At 41.4% G+C, this 12893-nt stretch overlaps 1 protein-coding gene across 51 annotated transcripts in view; it reads right to left on the reverse strand.

The window, feature by feature from the left end:
• The window catches only part of Adgrl2 (adhesion G protein-coupled receptor L2), a 173511-nt gene that overhangs the window by 65063 nt on the left and 95555 nt on the right, over positions 1 to 12893 (reverse strand). For all 51 annotated transcript variants that reach the window (NM_001081298.1, XM_006502433.4, XM_030252944.1 and 48 more), the window contains one exon: positions 9764 to 9977. In NM_001081298.1, the coding sequence (NP_001074767.1) occupies positions 9764 to 9977 (214 nt within the window). The remainder of the gene's footprint in view (positions 1 to 9763; positions 9978 to 12893) is intronic.

Consider the following 12893-nt stretch of genomic DNA (forward strand, 5'->3'; position numbering starts at 1 on the left):
CTTAATAAAGGTCTGTTCATCAAGGGTGGAAATAAATGGAAGTGTACACACAAATGCCTTGAACCGTTGTCTATTAGTAATGACAGTAAGCCAGTACGCCTCATATGCTTATCTCTATATCTCTTGAAAATGTGTGACATCCCTCATAGAACCCCTGATCATCTTTATAAAAAAAATGTGCAGTTCCATAAATTAATGATGGGAAGATCTTAGGGCTAGATTAGGATGTAATTTAATGTGTGGAACAAGCTCATCAAATAACAAAATATGCTTTTAAAAGTCAGTAGGCATTTTCTTATCTTCTCTGGATTTACGGTTCTAGCAAGTTCCAAAGGCAACTCGAAGCAGGGAAACTTATCTTTGGAAAGATCTCTTGATTGGAGATTATATTGAAATTATTATTAAAGACACGTGACTTAAAACCTTTCTTGACACATAGGCTATTAGTGTGTAATAGTAGATGCTAGTGATAGTGTTATCTCTAAATGGGCAGATGTGTGAGAAGTGAAGGAGAAAACAACGTCCATCATTCTCATAGGCTTAAAACTCCCTGGGTTCCATCCCCGTTATAGTGTTTAGCATCAACTGAAGAAACGGGTTCCTCGTGCTCAACATTCTAATTGAATGAACACACATTTTACTATCACTTAATTAATGTCCTTTAAATAAATTCAGTTATTAGAGCTTTTACATTTTCAGCTCTTTTTCCAAATGTTGCATGGCATATTTTAATTTTACCTACTGGTTTGGCAGGTGCCCTGTGTAATCTGTGTTCCAACTAGAACACTTGGGTTAATGTATGAAAGCTGAACAACTAATGTCTCACATGTTTAATGACTGTTGTTTGAGACACAGTATCAATATCAGTCTGACTGCTGCTTGATACATAGTATGAATGTCAGTCTTATTCCTCTTTCCCTCCCCTCGCCCCGCCCCCGCCCCCGCCCCGCCTCTGCATGGGACCTGGCACACTCAGGCCAGTATTACCAGAAACTATACAATGAGTCACATTAATATTTCCCACAGGCCATTTCTTCATCAGAATGGCTCACAACATCACATGACATAAAAAAATACTGCAATATACCCAGACTGAATTCATCACAAACCAAATTTCCATTTAACAGGATCTTCAAATGATCTTAGCTGCTCTGCAGCCCCCACAAAGGGGAAAGTGTAAGATGGACAAGTCAGAGAACAGACTCAAAACCAAGAGAGAATGCTTAAAGGCTGTGTGTTCCGCAATGTCCGTGAGAAGCAGGACCTTCTCTGCAGCACACTCCTCCCACCAAGATTTTTTTCTGCATCTCATCAGGACCAAAGTAATGGAGACATATGACTTAGGACTTGAAAAACTTGATCCAAAATCTTTTAAGGTCTTTCTCTCAGGTATCCATCACAGTTGCAAGTCACAGGTGGGCAATGTGTTAGGGAAGTCCTGAAACGATGTATTCTGGTGGCATGTGGCATGACCAGAAATGCTCAGAGACCTTGAATGTATTGGTTACATACTATTCTTGACTGGTTTATATGGAATAGATAGTACGTGGGGGCAACAGAATCTCTTTGGTCCTGCTTTTTGTCATAAATGAGATTTCTCCTAGAAACATGTGAAACAGAGATTCTTAGCTCTAAAATTACTTGCAGAATAGCAAACAGCACTGAATTTAAATTGCTGTAATATATTAAAGAAGTACAGTGTAAGGTAAGAAAGCTAGGTTCTTAAGATCTTCAAGACAGCTAATGTGCATGGGTAAAATGCCAGTGGGAAACTCGTTCTTCACAGTAACTTCCCTTAGCTAGCGTGCAAAGAAGCCATTAACAGTGGCGTTACTTTGTTCTTACTATTATGGTCTTACGTGTTAACAATTCCAATATAGAATTTCTGAAAAATAAGGGGAGCCATGATTTTTGATGATGTAAAATGCTTTAAAGAACTACGTTTCTGTATTTAATAAAATTAACCAATAAATGCGTGATATTAAACTACTAGAAATACAGGTCCAGGGCAGGTTGATTCCTTTAATTCCAACCTTGGTCCGGCAAGGCAGGCGATCTCTTAGAATTCAAGGCCAGCCTGGTCTACATAGAGAGCTCCGGAGAAGACAGCGCTACCTGGTGAGACCCTGTCTGAAATCAACAATAACAAAGCAGCCAAACAAAACCAAAACAAAACTAAGGAATAAGGGCAATTTCCCTATCATGTGTATGTATGTATAAAATTTGATTCACGATCTCACTGAATACAAAACAGTATTACTATCATCTGGTAAACACAACGTTGTTGTAGTGCGTGCAGGCACACGCACGCACGCACGCACGCACGCACGCACGCACGCACGCACGCACGCACGCACGCGAGTCTGAGTTTCACCCAGAGGCCTTCGGGTTGTACCAAAGCAGAAACACCTTGTCCTCAGAGAAAATGACAGCTTGCCACCAGAACAAGGAATGGGGTATGACAGGAGCAAGCTCTGTCTGTGAGGTGTCTGTGCAATCAACACAGACTGGGACTCCCGAGCACATAACCTAGTAAGAGGACTGCTTCCCAAGGGAACCTCCAGGTCCCTGATGTGGCCCTACTGCCCGTCCTCAGAAGGTCATTTTGGTGGACCATAAGGGATATTTAGATGGCTTGGTTATAAGTTATTTCACAATTCATTGGTCTTTCTCACACAGCAACTGTGAATATTTAATATGGGTCAAGGGCGTGGGGGAGGGGTGGTGTTCCTTTTTTTTTTTAATTGCCAGTAATCTCCCTTTCTAAGAGACCTATAGTTTCCATGCCCAGCAGTATCATGCAAAGCATGTGTCCAATTAGACATACCAAGTGGAGCTGTAATAGCTGAATGTACTATTCTAAGATTCAATAACCTATGTTAGCAACTTAAAAGCCTGCAGTCAACGCCTGCTGTCACCTGAGTTTTGACCTTAGCCATTCTGATTGGTGTGAGGTGGAATCTCAGGCTTGTTTTGATTTGCATTTCCCCGATGATTAAGGACGTATTCCCCATTTTTTAAATTTTTAAATAGAGTTATTTGGTTCTCTGGAGTCCAGCTTCTTGAGTTCTTTGTATATATTGGATATTAGCCCTCTATTGGATGTGAGATTGGTAAAGATCTTTTCCCAGTCTATTGGTTGCCGTTGTGTCCTATTGACAATGTCCCTTGCCTTACAGAAGCTTTGCAATTTTATGAGGTCCCAATTGGTTGATTCTTGATCTTATAGCCTGAGCCATTGGTGTTCTGTTCAGGAACTTTTCCCCTGGGCCCATGTGCTCGAGGGTCTTCCCCACTTTCTCTTCTATTAGATTCAGTGTATCTGGTTTTATGTGGAGGTCCTTGATCTACTTGGACACTGTAGGGGAATCGAGGGTGGGGAGGCAGGAGTGGTTAGGTGGGTGGAGAAACACCCTCACAGAAGCAGGGGAAATGGGGATGGGATAGGAGTTTTCTGGGATAGGGGAAAACAGGTAAGGGGATAGCACATCAAATGTGAATAAATTTTAAAAAATAAATCAATTAAAAATTGCAGTCAAAGAAGTAATTCCAAGTCGTTGTCTATAGACAAACTCATCCAAGTGCTGGAGAATTGGTGAAACACACCACCAGGACCATGGAAAGCAACCTCAATCTATTCTGCAGAGTCAATTCTGCTGAGTCAATAGACCCCAAGTTGCTTCTTCTCCGCATCAGAACTCCATCCTAATGGACCAATGGCTGATAAACCTGACACCACAGATAGATAAAAGCTCTCGGGATCCACACACATGGGATGAACGCACTTTCTCAGAAGCTGCCTGCTTGGATCCTGTGGGAAAGCTTGAGTGTACTGAGCAGCCCCGGCTAGCAAGCACTTACAGCAAATCCCCAGTCTCACAAAACATCACCTCAGATGAAAACCCAGACTCGCTATATTTATTGCTCTGAAAAGGCGATTAGCATGGAAGAGAGCTCAGGTTTGAAGGAGGATTGCATAAACGTTATTGTTGCCTGTAAAGAGAGATCAGTAAATGTGTACTAATTAAATTAAAGGAAAGGGGGAAAAACTTCCTAGAGCTCTGACATGGACACAGGGCCTCTTTACGAAGACTGATTGATCAATAAAAAGGCTGAGAGGTTTGTATGTCAAGGAGACTACACAGCAACAGAAATCTATAATCATGAAGTCTGACAGAACCGTGGCTGCATTTTAATGGATTCTCCAGGCTAACGTCTGAGCTTTGATATTTACCACTACTCATAACAATGTTCTCTATGTGGACTCTGTGTGTGTGGGTGTGTATCCTTTGTTTAGTTTATATGCAGTTGATATCTATTAGTATATTTGAAAGTAAGTTAGTTTATCAACTCTAAGTAACAGAATTGAACTCCAACATTATTGAAGAATAAAATGTCATCTTCAGGTATGATTGTAATTCTAGCCACTCTGGGGGACTGAAGAAGTGAGACCGCTCACTTGGGGCTAGCCAGGGGTACGCAGCCAAACTCTGTCCCAGAAAAACAAAATAACAAAACCCAAAAGATATCCCAGGATATATAAACAAATTTCACTAAGGAATCAATCATTCAACATATAATTGGCGGTTTTACCTTCTGTGCCAAGTAACTTCTCAAAGGCTCACAATATTTAAAAGCATGGAAGAAAAGGGATATCACACTATCAGCTTTGTAAACACATAGGGAAAATTTGCATGCAGCAGTGGACCGAATGTGCTGTGCACAGGACAGCTGACTCAGCAAATGTGATGCATGGCAGTTAAGTAGGATGAAGGCCTCCTCCAAGCCTTGGTGAACAGCCTGATGTTCAACCCCTCTTTTAAAAGAGATACTACAGCCTAACTCTACTAGGACGGAGTGTGCCTGGCTATCATTCCTCGGGCAACAGTGTGAGAACAGAGCAGTCTTCCTACCTTCAGCCTCACCTGACATCACATGTAATGCTGCACCTTAACAATCAAAGTTTCTGGATAAGAGCTAAAATCATTTTCATTACTGATGTGAAATAATTGTAATTGTTTTATGTGAAGGAGTCCCTACAATAGTCTCCAAAGATTATCAGAAAGCCACCATTATCTGTAACGGTGACCGTCTAAGAATCTTCAAGTATAACTAAATGTTGTTGAGAAAAGAGATGAATTCAACCTTTTGAAGATGAACTACAAAGAATCCTTTAAAGACAACCACACAGTTTAAATATTACTCATTGGAAATTTTGAAATATTTCTAAGATAAAATCCTAAATGCTCAAGGCATATTGGACTTAGGTGCTTTTTGGACTAGGATATTTAACCAGGAAAACTGGGGCAAATATTTCAAAATCTGATATCTGAGATACTTCTTGTACTTCAGATTCTAAGTAAGGGACACAGAGAAGACGCTACTGCCAGTGACCTACACAGCCTCTGTTCACTCTGCATGACCAGGTACATAGCAAGTAGAGGAACAATAATCTCACTCTAGCCCTTTGGAATGAAAACCTGGTTAGCTCATTCTTACCAAATGAGGTGGTGAGGACAGAAATGAAAGTCTGACATGCACTGCTACACCGCACTGAGATACCCATGTCCCTCACCAGACACAGGAAGGGGGCTTTGTAACTCAATGGAGAATTTGTAGTATTGCTACTTGAGCTTTCCAAAAAGAAAATCCCTGTTTTAAAGAAATATAAATGTCTCTCTTCAGTACATTATTCAATGCCTCGGCTTTTGAGGACCTAGACATAGAAAAATTCACTAAACTACTTGAGGTTTTGTGTGTTCAGAGTCAAACGGTGATATGTGCACAGTAATTATTCATTGACAACCCAGCTGCAAAACCACTTCCTCCCTGGTTTTCCTCTGGTTCTTTCCAACTACGCCAGTCAAATATGACAGGCTTCCTCACGCTTTACATCGTGATATACCATGAATAGGGTATTTACATGCTTCCACTATGAAAATGTTTTTCAAATAATTTCAATCTTGCCTTTCCTCTTTTCAATACGGTGTTTATGTTCAAATTGTCAGAGTGCTGATTAAATAATTATAAACCAACGAGCCACAAGTATACTACTATTTAAAAATGGGTTTCAGCTGCTATATTTAGAATGATTTCCTTATTTATGCCAATGCCCCATATATACTTCATTTGAAGATCTGATAATGGGCCAACAGCATGTATTCCCAGAATGCAATGTTTTTTTTTTCAAATACTGTAGCAACTAGACATGGAGCCCTTCTGCATTCCGACTCAAGGGCAGGCTGTGTGCTTTTTACATCTAGACTGGAGTTCACCTGTAGGACACCAAGTTTGACACTTGTACTAAACACCTGCTGTGCACCTAAGTAAGTGTGTGCATGTCTTGCACTAGCCAGCCCGAGCCCTGAAAGCCAGACCTGCCAGACAGTCTCTTCGCACTGACTCCCTCCCACCATCTTTGCTGTTTCAAAGGTCTACTGAAAACAGCTAACGATCCACACTAAGTTCTTCACTCTCTGCTCCTCCCTGGCTGGCTTCCAGAGTCTGCCCTTCATGACCCAAGTGGACCAGTGTGAGGAAAGGAGAATTGGTTAGTTATTAATGTATCCTGATAGATCAAAGGCACAGACAGCTCCCCACACTTGAAACGCCATGTGCAAAATGTTCTCTGTGTGTATGGTCTCTCATCTGAAAGCATGATGTTTCTAATGTTTTATGGATATGAAAGGCCTGCATATTATATGTAGTATATTACTGGGTAGATAGGACAGAGGGAGAGACATGGTGTTCATTGTTTCACATGCATCTTAGACACAGACAGGAGTTAAGGCCAGTGCTTTCAGTAGAGCCACACTTTGCACACTTCTGTCAAAAAGCCATTTTTGGTATCATTTTCTGTTGCGCTACCATGTTGGTACAATGTTATGATCTAGATTTTCTGTTATGGATGCTCAACTTGAAGAACCCACATTACCAATTGAAGGGGAATACTCAACAGTAGCTCTGTTGACAGGCAGACTTCTGGTCTTACATGCCTCGTCTAGAATGTGGGTTTTAAAGGAGAGTATCTTATCAAGCACTATTTATTCAACTGGGATTGTGTCTGGGATCCTTAATACCAAGTCCTTAAGAACTGAAAGAAGAACCCTTTTGATGGAACTCTTTTAAAACTTCGGCAACATTCTCTAGTTTCTTCAGAAGACCTAGCAAGCTACTATCCACATTTGAAAATCTAGCTATGCTACTGCCTGTCAGTTAAAATATCCCAATTTATACCCTAATCCATCCTCTCAAGCACACGTATTCTCAAAGCGCAGACAATTGTAGGAAGGAGTGCTCACACGTTTTCCTCCAGGCCCTCATATCCGCTGATGTTTCCATTGTGTTTGTAATGACTACCCACACATAGATGTTATTCTTCTAGGTGATCTGCTAATCAAGTTAGAAATCTCATTAAGATGCTGTGTCCCAGAGGAAGGGAAGCAGGAGACAGAGGGAAAGCCAAGCACAGGAAGGTCAAGGGTTTCCTTCTATGAAATTTAAAAATGACACTACTGCTCAACTATGTGTCCCTTAGGCGCATCCTAAACAATGGGGACCTCTGGGCAAAGCAGTGCTGGTGAACTGCAGTACTGCAGAAGTAGTGGGTTGCAATGACAAGAAACTGCTATGTGTACTCACATATGGGAAGGTTCACTGTGCTGTCATGAGTTTTCCAAATTTAAAAAATACGATGCGAAGGGTAAGGTGGCTTGTGTCTAAGGAAGGTTCCCCTTGGCCTACGATGCTCATTTTAGGATTTTCTTCAACTTCACCATGGAGCAAAGGGAATATACATTTGAAAGACTCAAATCTTTGTCATTTCCTAGGCTAGAGATATGCAGATCCCCCATAACACGGATTAGCAGCACACCTCAGATCCTATCCAGCTGTGTGGTTAAGACACCCTCAGTAAAGCATGCATCCAAGTCGGACAATTTTAAGCTCAGAATGGATTTATGGGGGCACAGGGCCATGGTGTGATAAAGAGCCACCGCCATTACCTACTTTCTGTGGGTAATCATCTGGGAAGAAATAAACATCTTCAGATTCAGCAAGGCAGCTGTTCTCACAGCTTACATCCCAGCCCAGGTGCTCAGGTATCCGGCACACCTGTGGCAATGCAACCCATCAGCCTGATGGCAACGCTTTCAAATGTAGCCCAATCTACAATGACCTACACACTTCACACAGATCAGGGTGTACAGAGCCCTCACTGGGATCGCATGGATATTGCCGTGAACTTCTATTTTCCTAACTGTGGACAAAAATATTTATTCAATAACCAATTGTAAATAACATATATTTATTCTCAGAATCATGTTGAAATAACGAAAAAAGTAAAGAAGGGTGGAGTGGGGGTTGCTTAGATTCCAGAGAAGAACCTTATTAGAATATGTTTATCTATGCACTGTTTGAGGAAGACAGATACCTTCATTACTATGCAGAAATAAACCTTGCATGTCAATTTTAGTCTACGTATTACATGGTCAGCATAGCTCCAAAACTCTACTAACCTCCACTGCAGTTATGGCTTTGTGAAGATAAAAACTGTCAACACACAGACACTGGACGACGTTTTTAGAAGGCCTTCCTCTCTAGTTCAGGACAGACTTAGCTACATGCTCTCTGAGCTGAGCTTGCACCTGTCCCTGTACTGTTGCTGCTCTTAAGGTTAAGGACCAAGAGCACAGGACAAAAGCCAGCAACATGTTGGAAACCGTTACATAGGACACAACTGAGAAAGTAGCTTCCACCCCAAGTATACCAAGAATCCTTAAAACAAAACTAGCAGCAGGAGTTATAGAAACAGGGGCATACTTGGAACAAATAGACACTATCTCAAGAACACACAGGAAGAAAGGGAAGGAGCTCGGTGCTCTGGGTCATTAAGGGATGATAAATGAAACATGGAGATGTTTATAAAATGGCTAACATTCAAACCCTGTCAACACTAAATGGAGGGAAAGTGTGGGCAACTCCCACCTTCTTCTTCTGTAGCAAAGAGGAATAGTGAAGCAGCCACTCTGGAGGACAGCTCATGGGTCCTGCACCACGCCTCCTCTCACCAGTGAGAGCTGGGTGAGGAAGAGCATGGCATGGGAAAGGATTTCTCCATGTAGTTCAGGATGGCCTAGAACCCTAAAACTCATAATCTTCCTTCCTCAGCCTGCTACGAGCCAGGGTTTATAGGTAAGCTATACCAAACCCAAATGAAGGTTTCTTATGAATCAGAATAAACATTTACTATATAACCCAACAGTTGCAAATATGAGTATTTAACCCATATAAACTTGAAAACTCAAGTTCACATCAGACTCTACACACACACACACACACACACACACACAGAGTACTTAATTTTGGTGTGACTTTAAACTGCTGTAAAAACTCACTGGAAACATACTAAGAGTAAGCAATTACTGATAAAGTTCCAGACAGATAAACATTCTTTTTGACTAAAGAAAAGACTTCAAATTCTCAAGAAACAAGCTTAGATTTGAACTCTTCCTTCTTATTTTCTATAAAATAAGGGAATGTGGTCTGAATTCCTATATATTCTCTACTAAGATGATATGCAAACTTTATATGTGGCAGAAGCATAATACAATATAGATGTTAACATAGGGGAGGAAAAATCTAACCGCCTAGACAAAAGCTTCGCTGAGGGCAGCATCTGCTCCCTTGGGGCAGACAGAAACTTTAACCCTCACAGGTTAACCTCACAGTAGCAAACACAGGACATGTGTGCACATGCATCTACCTTTGAGTCATGATTTTGAAGGCATCAGGGAGGTAGCAGTCTGTGTTCTCCATTTGAAAGGGGTCTGCATCGCAGATCTTGTCGTCCGTCCGACCGTAGTTCGCACTCTCGATCATGATGACGTCACTGCCCGGACATCGCAGGTCTATAGAATAACCCTCACAGGATAGCTCTCGTCTAACTAACCCGAATGGTAAGGCTGCTCTGCTGAAACCTAGGAGAGAATTAACACAGAATGTCAAGCTTCCACTCTCATATGAAACAGATTGTTTCAGCAAGGCATCTTCAAAAAAGACATGATTCATCACAACCAAGAGATGTCAGTAATTCATGTTTATTCTTAATTAGACATCTAAAGGTTACTACAAGATTCTTTCATACATCTTTATGTGGACTCATCACCCTTATTAGACATCTTTACATTACCTTTAAGCATAATTTTCTTTATAATGTATTATAAACGCAGGTAAATATCTTTTGTTAGGTTAAATTCGTAGATAAATTCGGGAAGAACTGTCACAATGTGAAGGAGTAAGACCCTGCCATATACCATCCTTACTCTCTCATTTTTAAAGTACACATATTAAGTGTCAGTCAGCATCACTATTATACAGCTACTACTTCATACTAGCAGTTCTCCCCACGATAACTAAAATAACCATGACAGGGAGAATTCTAAGGCATGGTAACATTTCCAACTTGGAGATACTGTTTGGAAAAGTGCCACCATTGAAGAGACTTGGGAGATGAATATTTACAGGAGACAGCACTCAGCCAACCCACTCCAATAAACACCAAAGAGCTAGGTTCTGCTAGTTACACAATCTGCAAAATAAAGTGAATTACTTACTACAGTAGCCAGTCTACCTGTAAAACACAAATGCTTAAGTGTTGTATGAATTACACAGGACACAGCAGGTCCAAGTGCTAGAGAAGAATCTCGAACGGAATAAAAGGCTAGAATTTTAAGGGGTTTTACATTATTATCATCAATGTGTGTGTGTGTGTGTGTGTGTGTGTGTGTGTGTGCGCGCGCGTGCGCACGCGCTGGGGTACATGACTTATGCACCACAGGCGTATGAGTGAAGGTCAGGGGCAACTTTCTATACTTGTTCTCTTCTCCACCTCACGTGGGTTCTAGAGTCCACCTAACTCAGGTCATCAGGCTTGTGGGACAAACAGCGGAGCCACCCACCGCCTACTCTAAGCCAAAATTCCAAAGTAGATCCCATGAATTAGCCCCAGAACCCAAGCCAACAATGGTCGGTGACAGGGAAAGCGAAGGAGTGATGACTATGATCAAGCAAGACAAGAGTTCCGGTGGCACCAGAGTGGTGCCCGGGGATTACTCAGCATAGTAACTGCCTCTCATGCACTGCCTCAAGTCTTACTTCCATTTTCTTGCCTGTCTCAATCTACAACACTCCTTTAATAACTTTAATGTTCATATTTCTTTGTTGTGGGGACAGGGTCTCCCTGTGTGGCTCTGACTGGCCTGTAACTTGCTGTGTAGACCAGGCTAGCCTCGAACTCAAAGAGATCACAGTCCTCTGCTTCCAAAGCTTGGGATTAAATGTCTTCACCATTTTATTGTCTTATCGATGTTGTTTTAATTACTCTGTGTCAAATGGCTTACCCCTTCTAGGGAAATCACAGGAAAAACAAAACAACCCTGACACAATCAGGAGAAACTGCTTCAAGTTCCACACTTCAGCCCAGAGTGTTGAGAGTATCTGGGTCAGAGCAATGGTAAGCCCTAATCTACCTGAGCTGCACAATGCCCTCACTGCTTCAAAGCCTGCTCTGAGGTGCCACATCCTACTAGAGGGTTCCTGGTCCACACCCATAGGATCAGCACACAAGCTCAAGCTCAATTCTGCTGAGAAAACTAAATGTGCACTAAGACTTCAGAGGGAAGAGCAGAATTCTATAACCAGAAACACAACTATCTTCAGGAGCTAGGGCAATAAGCACACTTGGGAAGTTTGACCTAGGGTCTACGGTAAGAGGAGAACACCAGACCAGAGGAGGTGTGTGCCAGTAACAAGGAAGAAGCATGGGCACAGAGCTTGGCAACTCAGAAGACAAGATGTAGAGCTGGACAAATGCACACAAGGGTTTTGTTTCTTCCCCTACCAGGTCCACTACATTTGACCCCTTTTCTGACTCTATTTCAAAAGCAACTTAACTAATACTGCTACATTTGCCTTAATTAAAAATATGTGTATGGCTTCGCAAGCTCTTATTTATTTCTGGGGGAAAGTAACGTGTAAATTCAAACAAGTGACATCAAATAACATTTGAGAATGTAACCTACTTTAACACAGAGGTGATTTGCAATTATAATTCCATAATAAAAAATGAATAAATCATATTATTATAAAATCTTAGAAATATTACAACATGCTACTAAAAGATTGGCTTGGAGCATAATTCACACTTGGTACTATTTTGTTGAAAACAACTGATTGTAAAGTTGTGTGCTTTCTAAGCTTTAATTTTGGCCTTTGTCAGCGTGCAGGGCCACAGGTATAGATCTAAGTGAATCTTCTGCTTGTGGAAGCCATGGGAGGAACTGGGTAGCTCAATGTCGAGCTGTTCTGTCAACATGGGGAATTTACAGCTTCCCTCCCGATCACCCCACACAGTCAAGGAACGACAGGAATGGTCAGCATCCTTTAGTGGTGTAGAGGGTTCGAGCATGGAATCCTCCTCCACAGGAAAGAGATCAGGGTTTGGGTGTTTTCACTGCAAGGAACGTAGCAGTTTTGTTACAGCAAATACTGTTTAACAAAAGCTACAGTGTTTCTTGTATCACCTCTCTGCCAGATTGTGGTTCTGGGCTGTTTTCTTTGAACTTTGTCTTTACCAACATGCTCTTAGAATTCCACTACCTAGTACATACATGTAGGACTTCAATGAATGATACAGAATCAAAATGAAAGTGGAACTTTTGATACTGTAGATACATGGACCACTAATATGAAATAGATGATGATTAAAGAATCCATGTGAAAAAAAATGAACGTCCCTGAGTTGTGTTTGTATGTATGTGGTGTGTTTATGTGTATATATGCGTCTATGTATATGTATGCATGTGTGATGTGTTTGTGCTCATGTACATGTAAGA

This window comes from Mus musculus, chromosome 3 (genome assembly GCF_000001635.26).
Source record: "Mus musculus strain C57BL/6J chromosome 3, GRCm38.p6 C57BL/6J".
In the NCBI taxonomy this organism is placed as follows: domain Eukaryota; kingdom Metazoa; phylum Chordata; class Mammalia; order Rodentia; family Muridae; genus Mus; species Mus musculus.